This window comes from Oncorhynchus gorbuscha, linkage group LG01 (genome assembly GCF_021184085.1).
Source record: "Oncorhynchus gorbuscha isolate QuinsamMale2020 ecotype Even-year linkage group LG01, OgorEven_v1.0, whole genome shotgun sequence".
Lineage (NCBI taxonomy): Eukaryota > Metazoa > Chordata > Actinopteri > Salmoniformes > Salmonidae > Oncorhynchus > Oncorhynchus gorbuscha.
In genome coordinates this window covers 13,857,362-13,869,861 of record NC_060173.1, presented here as the reverse complement: position 1 = coordinate 13,869,861, position 12,500 = coordinate 13,857,362, and the positions used below count along the sequence as shown (strand labels likewise).

The 12,500-nt window shown below is 40.6% G+C and overlaps 1 protein-coding gene across 1 annotated transcript in view; it reads left to right on the top strand.

Annotated features, from left to right (window-relative positions):
* Positions 1 to 12,500, top strand: part of LOC123997895 (copine-8-like) — an 80,972-nt gene that overhangs the window by 18,436 nt on the left and 50,036 nt on the right. The window contains exons 3-5 of the mRNA XM_046302626.1: positions 4,317 to 4,363; positions 4,472 to 4,575; positions 7,104 to 7,143. Coding sequence (XP_046158582.1) covers positions 4,317 to 4,363; positions 4,472 to 4,575; positions 7,104 to 7,143 — 191 coding nt within the window. The remainder of the gene's footprint in view (positions 1 to 4,316; positions 4,364 to 4,471; positions 4,576 to 7,103; positions 7,144 to 12,500) is intronic.

The following is a 12,500-nucleotide window of genomic DNA, read 5'->3' as shown; positions in this document are numbered from 1 at the left end:
GTCTTTATGGTAGAGTGGCCAGACGGAAGCCACTCCTCAGTAAAAGGTACATGACAGCCCTCTTAGAATTTGCCAAAGGACCCCTAAAGTACTCTAAGACCACAATATTCTCTGGTCTGATGAAACCAAGATTGAACTCTTTGGCCTGAATGCCAAGTGTCACATCTGGAGGAAACCTGGCACCATCCCTACTGTGAAGCATGGTGCTGGCAGCATCATGCTGTGGGGATGTTTTTTAGTGGCAGGGACTGGTAGACTAGTCAAGATTGAGGGAAAGATGAAGGCAGCAAAGAACAGAGAGATCCTTGATGAAATCCTTCTCCAGATTGTTCATGATCTCAGACTGGGGCGAAGTTTCACCTTCCAACAGGACAACGACCCTAAGTACACAGCCAAGACAACGCAGGAGGGGCTTCGGGACAAGTCTCTGAATGTCCTGGAGTGGCCCAGCCAGAGCCTGGAACCCGATCGAACATCTCTGGAGAGACCTGAAAATAGCTGTGCAGGGACAGTCCCCATCCAACCTGACCGAGCTTGAGAGGATCTGCAGAGAAAAATGGGAGAAACTCTCCAAATACAGGTGTGCCAAGCTTGTAGCGTCATACCCAAGAAGACTAGAGGCTGTAATCGCTGTCAAAGGTGCTTCAACATAGTACTGAGTAAAGGGTCTGAAAATGTATGTAAATGTGATATTTAAAAAAACGTGTTTTTGCTTTGTCATTATAGGGTATTGTGTGTAGATTGATGAAGATTTGTTTTGTTTTTATCCATTTTAAAACAAGGCTGTAGCGTATCAAAATGTGGAAAAAGTCAAAGGGCCACTGTCCTGATATTTTAGGAGCTCACTGTGTTAGCCTACTCTGTTGATGATTTTGTTGTCATGGACAACTGATTGGCCTCATTGCTTCCAGTTGAAAAATAAATGCTGCTCTCATTGAATGAAATATTTTGAGCACTACCGAAAAGTGCTATTTTTAATTTGAAAAATATATGCCGTAACCTGCATTTGCTATAGGACTATTGTTTAAGGTTTTGTTGGTGAAACTTTGATACCTCCATAATTTGCAGCTGTTTAAGTACATCAAAAGTGTGCAAGTTTGAGCATGTGATGTCCATTTTTTTTATCAGCAGGAATTAGATTGAGCAATAAAAGCCTCTCTCGTGTTCTTCTTAAATTGAACTTGTTGTTGACAGTATGGACCACAATACCATGGAGATTAGAAGGGAGGAACTCCCTCAAAATGTTATTCCATTGACTGGGCTCTGCACTATGCAGCTGTTGCAAGAGCGCATTTTGTCACTGACTGTCCACTGGATGCAGAAACAATGATTGATAGGCAGCTTAAACTACCACATTATGTAAGGCACAAATAGCTAAATGAGAGAGCAGCCGTGTGATTCACATCAATGCGCTATGTAGATAACAGTAATATGTGATATCCACTAGGCCACACCACTGCTGTTGTCCTTACCTCCAAGCGTTTAGTGAAAAGGGATCATCTTCAGATGTAGACAGCATTCACACCATTGGAAGACATACACTATATGGCCAAAAGTATTCAGAGACCCCATCAAATGAGTGGATTTGACTATTTCAGCCACATTCAGACAGCTGAACTCAACTGCATTACATGACGTTACATGACAGTACATGACAGTACATTACAGTATATTACACTACATTACACTACGTACACAAATAATAACCACAACAGCCAGCTGGAACCCTATTTGACCAAGAAAACATGCATGCCCTGGCCACTGAGGTAACTACTAGAGAATGGGCATTTCTCCAGAGTTCTTTACGCTAGCATACATACAGAGCTAGTGAGGGCAGGCAGAGTAGAATCACTCTTGTTGATTCTATGGACAGAGGCCATTGAAGCCCTCTCAAGGGAAGTGATCACGGTCAGTCTGGTGGAATGGGGGCTCTGACCCCTCTGATTCTAATGAGGTGTATTTTGATTTGAACATTTTAACACCCCTCCCCGTAGAGGGAATTGGCTCAGATTACAGTAGTTTGCGCCAGACTGTATTAAAACAGATGGTTTTGGGACACTAAATCTGTGCGTGTGTGTGTATATTTAAACAAAATACATTCACAGCTGTTTATTTTGGTCCATATATTTGGGTGTATAAGCCATCAACCGTATGATAGGTCCAACAGTCAATTTCATGCTCTTGTAAAGGTCTGGGGTGGGGTTCAGATCCAGGGCCTCAAGCTTAATGATGAGCTTGGAAGGTGTTGAATGCTGAGCTATAGTCAATGAACAGCATTCTGACATAGGTATTCCTCTTCGTTCAGATGGGAACTTCGGCATCCTTTTTGCCAAAATTGCTTTGTTAAAATCCCCAGCTACAATACATGTGGCCTCAGGATATGTGGTTTCCAGTTTGCACAAAGTCCAGTGTAGTTCTTTGAGGGACGTTATTGTAAAGGCGTTCTTCGCTTGTTGAAAGAGAGTCGGACCGAAATGCAGCGTGGTGGTTACTCATGTCATTAATGAAACAATCGCGATACATGAAATAACTTATACAAATACAAAACAACAAACGGAACGTAAAACCTAACTACAGCCTATCTGGTGAACACTACACAGAGACAGGAACAATCACCCACGAAATACACAGAGAAACCCCGGCTACCTAAATACGGTTCCCAATCAGAGACAACGAGAATCACCTGACTCTGATTGAGAACCGCCTCAGGCAGCCAAGCCTATACAACACCCCTACTCAGCCGCAATCCCAAATACTACAAACCCCAATACGAAATACAACAAAATAAACCCATGTCACACCCTGGCCTGACCAAATAATTAACGAAAACACAAAATACTAAGACCAAGGCGTGACAGTTATGGTATTGGCTTGAGGGGGAATATACACAGCTGTGACGATAACTGAAGAGAATTATCTTGGGAGATAATACAGACGACATTTGATTGTGAGGTATTCTATATCGGGTGAACAAAAGGACTTGAGTTTCTGTATGTTATCACAGTCACACCATGAGTCGTTAATCTTGAAACATACAACCCAGCCCTTCTTCTTCCCAGAGAGATATGTAATTCTTATATAAATTCACGTGAGAGTGGATTCCCCATAGCAGGGTATTTTCCTAAGGCGTGCACATTTCAGTTTATGCCCTAGCACTTACACAACTGATTCTCATCAAAGGCTTGATTACGAGTCTGATCCTCTGTTAGTGCTCGGGAAATATGTAAAATGTGCACCCCTTGGGTCACCAGGACCAGGATTCAGAAACACTGCCTTAGCATTTTAGCACTTTCAACTCTGTTCCTTTTTTTGTCCTTTCTCTTTGAAAAATCTTCATTTCTGCCAGGGTGGCAGAGTTACACTGACATTTACATTAATTAGGAACAGAGCTTTCCTCTCATGATGTCATAGCCTAGGCGATAGAATGTTATCTTCCAGGATTTCTTATTCCGTGTTTCCCCCTGCTGTTTTTACTGCTGTTTCCTCTTTGTTTTAACTGCTGTTTCCTCTGCGTTTTTACTGCTGTTTTAACTGCTGTTTCCTCTGTGTTTTAACTGCTGTTTCCTCTGCGTTTTTACTGCTGTTTTAACTGCTGTTTCCTCTGTGTTCTTACTGCTGTTTTTACTGCTGTTTCCTCTTTGTTTTAACTGCTGTTTCCTCTGCGTTTTTACTGCTGTTTTAACTGCTGTTTCCTCTGTGTTTTAACTGCTGTTTTAACTGCTGTTTCCTCTGTGTTTTAACTGCTGTTTCCTCTGTGTTTTAACTGCTGTTTTATCTGTGTTTTTACTGCTGTTTCCTCTGTGTTTTTACTGCTGTTTCCTCTGTGTTCTTACTGCTGTTTTAACTGCTGTTTCCTCTGCATTTTTACTGCTGTTTTAACTGCTGTTTCCTCTGTGTTTTAACTGCTGTTTTATCTGTGTTTTTACTGCTGTTTCCTCTGTGTTTTTACTGCTGTTTCCTCTGTGTTTTAACTGCTGTTTCCTCTGCGTTTTTACTGCTGTTTTATGTGCTGTTTCCTCTGTGTTTTTACTGCTGTTTTGAGTGCTCCTTCCTCTGTGTTTTAACTGCTGTTTCCTCTGTGTTTTTACTGCTGTTTTAACTGTGTTTTAACTGCTGTTTCCTCTGTGTTTTTACTGCTGTTTTAAGTGCTGTTTCCTCTGTGTTTTAACTGCTGTTTTAACTGTGTTTTAACTGCTGTTTTAACTGCTGTTTCCTCTCCGTTTTTACTGCTGTGCTGTTTTAACTGCCGTTTCCTCTGTTTTAACTGCTATTTTACACAGGCTTTTCCTTTTGTTTTCTTCCTCTCCTCTTGACAGTTTGTGTGCTGTACACTCAAGGAATCTCCAACAGGGAATGGAGAGAGGTGAGTTGAGGTGAGGGGGAAGAAGGCCCAAGGCTCTGTGAGTATTGCCTCACTCATTTTAAATCAATACAAACCAGTGGCTGTTCCTCCTTCTCTCTTTCATTCTAGTTTAGTCGGACAGAGGTGATAGACAACACACTGAATCCAGACTTTGTCCGTAAATTCCTCCTGGACTACTTCTTTGAGGAGAGGCAGAATCTCCGCTTTGACCTGTGAGTATGCACGTGTGTGTTTTGTTTAGAGAGGGTGAGTTAGTGAGGTGAGTTAGTGTGTGTACATGAGCATGCGTGGTTGAGAGAGAGTGGTGCTGTGTGTGAGTCTGTAAGCACAAGTTGAGTTACGAATAAAGTATTTATAAAGTGAGAGAAGGGAGATGTAAGTGTTCACCTTTTAAATAAATAAAAATTCATAAGAATTTTGATAACATTTATTTTTGAATTCCCCTTGTTAATAAGATGTTTTGTAACGTAATAATAGTGTATGCTATAGCTTGGAAAATAAACACGTGGGTGACAACATCAAGCTGCTTGCCTCCAACATGAGGACGGTTTCCCACAGGAAATGTAGTCTGCTTCATGTTTGGTTTCCGTGCCGCAGTATAGCTGAGTGCCTGCCTTAGTGTTGAGTTGAAGAAAGTATGAGTAAGTGTGTGTTAAGTTTCAGAGACAGAGCGTGAGGGTGTGTGTGTGTTTGGGTTAGGAAGGGGGAGTTAGTGAGGATGATGAAGTGTGTGTTGGTAGCTTAGAAGATTCTATTGTCAGTGTGTGAGCATCAGGCTGTATGACAATCTACACTGATGGCCCTCTAATGGCTCTCAGCAAAGAGTGGTTGCCGAGGCGCTCTCACACACTCCCGTCACGCATGCACGCACGCACACAGATACACACACGTACACACTCACACATACAGCTTCCCCCTACACACATAAGCCGCCAAGGGCATCCTCTCTGACAAATATATATGTGTACTTTTTCCCTTGTCATTATATGAATCATTTATGAAGATTTGTGAGTGACCAAGGCAAAGACGAATAGTACATTAGGTACACCTGTTCATTCTGCCATCGACAGGCCCAGTTGCGTAACAATGTTCCCTAGTCTTATGGAATTACATCTGTACCAACATAGTACTGTATCATCTCTTTCAGCTGTGACATGGCACCTTGTCTGTAAAGACAATTATACACACCATCACACATGCACACACGTGCGGAGGCACACCTACAGGCACACACACACACATGCGTGCACTCATGCACAGACACATGCACGCATACACACACGCAAAGTGAAAACACCTGAGCAATGGATTAAGGAAGGGATATACTGTACTAGAATATAATGGGTTTCTTTTTGAAAAGCAGGTGGATACATTTCAGCACACAAGTTGTTTTTATAGTTTTATGGAGAAGCTACGTTCTTTTCAATATCTGGTTGTTTATAATCGTCTGGTTGTTTATAACCATCTGGTTAGATGAGACTAAAATTGAGCTTTTTGGCCATCAAGGAAAATGCTATGTCTGGCGCAAACCTAACACTCTCATCACCCCAAGAACATCATCCCCACAGTGAAGCATGGTGGTGGCAGCATCATGCTGTGGGTTGCTTGTCTGGGAAACTGGTCAGGGACTGGGAAACTGGTCAGAATAGAAGAAATGATGGATGGAGCTAAATACAGGGAAATTCTTGAGGGAAACCTGTTTCAGTCTTCAAGAGATTTGAGACTGGGACGGAGGTTCACCTTCCAGCAGGACAATGACCCTAAGCATACTGGTAAAGCAACACTCGAGTGGTTTAAGGGGAAACATTTAAATGTCTTGGAAGGGCCTAGTCAAAGCCCAGAACTCAATCCAATTGAGAATCTGTTGTATGACTTAAAGATTGCTGTACACCAGCGGAACCAATCCAACTTGAAGGAAGTTTTGCTTTGAAGAATGGGCAACAATCACAGTGGCTAGATGTGCCAAGCTTATAGAGACATACCCCAAGGGACTTGCAATTGTAATTGCTGCAAAAGTTGGCTCTACAAAGTATTGACTTGGGGGGGGGGGGGTGAATAGTTATGCACACTCAGGGTTTCAGTTTTTTTAGTCTTATTTCATGTTTGTTTCACAATGAAAAAATATTTTGCATCATCAAAGTGGTAGGCATGTTGTGTAAATCAAATGATGCAAACCCTCAAAAAATATATTTAAATCCAGGTTATAAGGCAACAAAATTGGTAACATGCCAAGGGGGTGAATACTTTCGCAAGTCACTGTAATTGTCATAAATAATTGATTTTGAAAGGCTGGTGGAACCGTTCATAGAGGGTTAGAGGATGAAAGGGTTCTTGGTATAATCCTTCATAGAGGATTTTAAGAATAACCCTTCATAGAGAGTTCTAGATAGAACCATTCACAGGGGGTTCTATGAAGATCCCTACATAAAGTGTTGTAGGTAGAACCCTCCACATAGGTTTCTACCTACCACCAAAAAGGGTTCTACCTAAAACTCTCTATGAAGGGTACAAACTGAAGAACCCTACATGGTTCAACTTACCAGATTTGTTCTCTAAGAGTGTTTATACTTTTTTTAATATACATTTATACTCAATAAAGTAGCTGTCAGCAAAGTCAGAGTTAGTAACGGGGGGAAAAGGTCAAGTGTGAGTGTTAGTTCACGAAAGGTAATTCTAATTAAAAAAAGATATATATTCTTTACTAGTTTTTTATTATGTGTCGTTTCCTGTTTCTCTCCAGATATGACCTCGACTCGAAAAGCGACAACCTGTCTAAACATGTGAGTTGCCTTTTTCCTCTCCTGTATAAGCACTCTGTCTGTTCAGTAATTCTCTCATAGGACAAATACAGATAGTCTCTGGAACTCCTTCCAATCCCAAACCATATCACAGACATGATGCCAGGTGATGCTAAGACCAAACTGCTAGTCTCTGGCTAGGCTACCACTGTAGTTCTATGGTGGCCGTGACTTTATCAAGAGCTCCTCTCTCCATCCGTCCACACATCCAGCAGAATAGCCCCAGCTCCCCTCGAAGCCCCCAGGCTAACACTGAAAGCACTGAGCACACAGAGTCACTCTCAGTATGATGACTGAGAACGCTTGGATGCTCCCTGTCGCCACTGCAGATGTGGGGGATTGGAGATATGGCACACAGCGTTAGCTTGGCTTCCATTGTGTCTGTCCACGTTTCCACGTTCTCTCCATACTAGCTGCCTGCCCGCCCACCCACGGCGCTAAAAATAAATGCGAACTGAAAACGCGTAAAAGTACAATATCTCTCTTGGCAGCATCCACCGATGCGAAGACGGGGATGGTAGGGAGACCCATCACAGCAGATGTGTTCCCCTGGCCATATTGTTTCCATACCTCCAGCCGATTGGACTGGGGAACGCTGACCACGTTTCACGGATAGAGAAGAATAATGCACAATTAACTAGTCTTTATGTTGTTTTCTAATATGTCATGTAACTCCCTGACCATACATTTCAGATCAGATTTCCTATTGGTTGAACCACTTTGTCATCTGATGGTTTTTAGGGCTTTGGTAGGCTAGCAAAGACTTGGCCTATTCTCCAGAGGTTTGCTGGTCTGCTGTGTTCAGTACAAACCTGCCCCTCTCTGCCTCTAGTGGAAAGCTTATCCCACGGCCAACCCATCCTGCATATCATATTAGTGACAACACAGACCCCCAGGAGTTCTAAAATCTGCACTGAAGGAGGAATGGCTTTTTTTCCACACTCTCTTTCTCTCTCTCTCTCTCTCTCTCTCTCTCTCTCTCTCTCTCTCTCTCTCTCTCTCTCTCTCTCTCTCTCTCTCTCTCTCTCTCTCTCTCTCTCTCTCTCTCTCTCTCTCTCTCTCTCTCTCTCTCTCTCTCTCTCTCTCTCTCTCTCTCTCTTTCTCTCTCTCTCTTTCTCTCTCTCTCTCTCTCTCTCTTTCTCTCTCTCTTTCTCTCTCTCTCTGTCTCTCTCTCTCTCTGTCTCTGTCTCTGTCTCTGTCTGTCTCTGTCTCTGTCTCTGTCTCTGTCTCTGTCTCACTCTCACTCTCTCTCTCTCTCTATCTAGCTCTCTCCCTGAAGCTGAAGATAGTTTATGTCATTTTTAGCAAGAGGCTCTGACTGTACGGTGGGATGGGGAGGGGAGGAGCGATCATCACCGACCGGCAGAATAGATCCTAGGAGCAGCTTTCTGCCCGCTGGACCAAACACAGCTCATCTGTCAAGTGCATTTATTCTACACAAAGCAGAGCAGAGCCATCCAGGCCCAGTAGCACTGCATGTTACAAGTCCTCACTCCTCAGTCTCATACACACAGCTAGTTTCATTTCATGGCCCCAACCCAAAGGCCATGCAAACAACACCATGCACACAAACACTACTACCATCTCTACTTGTGTTGCCAAGCAACCATGCATAATTGGCAGAGAAGTGCCAGAAAGTCCAATGCGCTGTGTATTATGCAAATGGTCAAAGCCATGTAGATTTACATGTAGGCACCATGGCCCAGTTGGTTAGGGCATGGTTGAGGCGCTTACAGGACAAAGTTTTAGGGTTGATTCTCCCTCTATGTTACCTGTATGTGTTACCTGTATGTTATCTGTATGTTACCTGTATGTGTTACCTGTATGTGTTACCTGTATGTGTTACCTGTATGTTTTACCTGTATGTTACCTGTATGTGTTACCTGTATGTGTTACCTGTATGTGTTACCTGTATGTTACCTGTATGTGTTACCTGTATGTTACCTATATGTTACTTGTATGTGTTACCTATATGTTACCTATATGTTACAAGCTTCCCCATGTTGTAACAAATGGACCAGTTCGTAGCTGGATTCTTCACAGATCTTTTATACTTTCTCCGGAACATGAAATGTGGTGGAAGAAATTCCTTTGTTCTCTATGAAAATTCATCTGTTCTTATACTGTGTGGCCATGAGGCAGGGTCTTCTCCTCCGGAATTTACAACCTCTCTCTGATCACAGCAGTCTGGTTGAAGGAGGCAAGGGGGAGGCAGGGAGAGGGGGATGGGGCTTGCTGTACCCAAAGAGGGCAACGTCATAACACCTGTATATGTTACCTATATGTTACCTGTATGTTACAATACCTGTATATGTTGCCTGTATGTGTTACCTATATGTTACCTGTATGTGTTACCTATATGTTACAATGCCTGTGTGTGTTACCTATATGTTACCTGTATGTGTTACCTATATGTTACCTGTATGTGTTACCTATATGTTACCTGTATGTGTTACCTATATGTTACAATACATGTATGTGTTACCTATATGTTACCTGTATGTGTTATATATATGTTACCTGTATGTGTTACCTATGTGTTACCTGTATGTTACAATACATGTTTGTGTTACCTATATGTTACCTGTATGTGTTACCTGTATGTTACAATACCTGTATGTGTTACCTGTATGTTACCTGTATGTGTTACCTATATGTTACAATACCTGTATGTGTTACCTGTGTGTGTTACCTGTATGTGTTACCTATATGTTACCTGTATGTGTTACCTGTATATGTTACCTGTATGTGTTACCTATGTGTTACTTGTATGTTACCTGTATGTGTTACCTATGTGTTACCTGTATGTTACCTGTATGTTACAATACCTGTATGTGTTACCTATATGTTACAATACCTGTATGTGTTACCTATATGTTACAATACCTGTATGTATTACCTGTATGTTACAATACCTGTATGTGTTACCTATATGTTACAATACCTGTATGTGTTACCTATATGTTACAATACCTGTATGTGTTACCTGTATGTTACAATACCTGTATGTGTTATCTGTATGTTACCTGTATGTGTTATCTATTTGTTACAATACCTGTATGTTACCTGTATGTGTTACCTATGTGTTACCTGTATGTTACCTGTATGTTACCTGTATGTGTTACCTGTATGTTACAATACCTGTATGTGTTACCTGTATGTGTTACCTATGTGTTACCTGTATGTTACCTGTATGTTACCTGTATGTGTTACCTGTATGTTACAATACCTGTATGTGTTACCTGTATGTGTTACCTGTATGTGTTACCTATATGTTACAATACCTGTATGTGTTACCTGTATGTTACAATACCTGTATGTGTTACCTGTATGTTACAATACCTGTATGTGTTACCTATATGTTACAATACCTGTATGTGTTACCTGTATTTTACAATACCTGTATGTGTTACCTGTATGTTACAATACCTGTATGTGTTACCTGTATGTTACAATACCTGTATGTGTTACCTATATGTTACAATACCTGTATGTGTTACCTATATGTTACAATACCTGTATGTGTTACCTGTATGTTACAATACCTGTATGTGTTACCTATATGTTACAATACCTGTATGTGTTACCTGTATGTTACAATACCTGTATGTGTTACCTATATGTTACAATACCTGTATGTGTTACCTGTATGTTACAATACCTGTATGTGTTACCTGTATGTTACAATACCTGTATGTGTTACCTGTATGTTACAATACCTGTATGTGTTACCTGTATGTTACAATACCTGTATGTGTTACCTGTATGTTACAATACCTGTATGTTACATGTTACCTGTATGTGTTACCTATATGTTACAATACCTGTATGTGTTACCTGTATGTTACAATACCTGTATGTGTTACCTATATGTTACAATACCTGTATGTGTTACCTATATGTTACAATACCTGTATGTGTTACCTGTATGTTACAATACCTGTATGTGTTACCTGTATGTTACAATACCTGTATGTGTTACCTGTATGTTACAATACCTGTATGTGTTACCTGTATGTTACAATACCTGTATGTGTTACCTATATGTTACAATACCTGTATGTGTTACCTGTATGTTACAATACCTGTATGTGTTACCTGTATGTTACAATACCTGTATGTGTTACCTGTATGTTACAATACCTGTATGTGTTATCTGTATGTTACCTGTATGTGTTACCTATATGTTACAATACCTGTATGTGTTACCCGTATGTGTTACCTATATGTTACCTATATGTATTACCTGTATGTGTTACCTGTATGTGTTACCTGTATGTGTTACCTATATGTTACCTGTATGTGTTACCTATATGTTACCTATATGTATTACCTGTATGTGTTACCTGTATGTGTTACCTGTATGTGTTACCTATATGTTACCTGTATGTGTTACCTATATGTTACCTATATGTATTACCTGTATGTGTTACCTGTATGTGTTACCTGTATGTGTTACCTATATGTTACCTGTATGTGTTACCTATATGTTACAATACCTGTATGTGTTACCCGTATGTGTTACCTGTATGTGTTACCTGTATGTGTTACCTGTATGTGTTACCTGTATGTGTTACCTATATGTGTTACCTGTATGTGTTACCTGTATGTGTTACCTGTATGTGTTACCTGTATGTGTTACCTGTATGTTACCTGTATGTGTTACCTATATGTTACAATACCTGTATGTGTTACCTGTATGTTACAATACCTGTATGTGTTACCTATATGTTACAATACCTGTATGTGTTACCTGTATGTTACAATACCTGTATGTGTTACCTATATGTTACAATACCTGTATGTGTTACCTGTATGTTACAATACCTGTATGTGTTACCTGTATGTTACAATACCTGTATGTGTTACCTGTATGTTACAATACCTGTATGTGTTACCTGTATGTTACAATACCTGTATGTGTTACCTGTATGTTACAATACCTGTATGTTACAATACCTGTATGTGTTACCTATATGTTACAATACCTGTATGTGTTACCTGTATGTTACAATACCTGTATGTGTTACCTATATGTTACAATACCTGTATGTGTTACCTATATGTTACAATACCTGTATGTGTTACCTGTATGTTACAATACCTGTATGTGTTACCTGTATGTTACAATACCTGTATGTGTTACCTGTATGTTACAATACCTGTATGTGTTACCTGTATTTTACAATACCTGTATGTGTTACCTATATGTTACAATACCTGTATGTGTTACCTGTATGTTACAATACCTGTATGTGTTACCTGTATGTTACAATACCTGTATGTGTTACCTGTATGTTACAATACCTGTATGTGTTATCTGTATGTTACCTGTATGT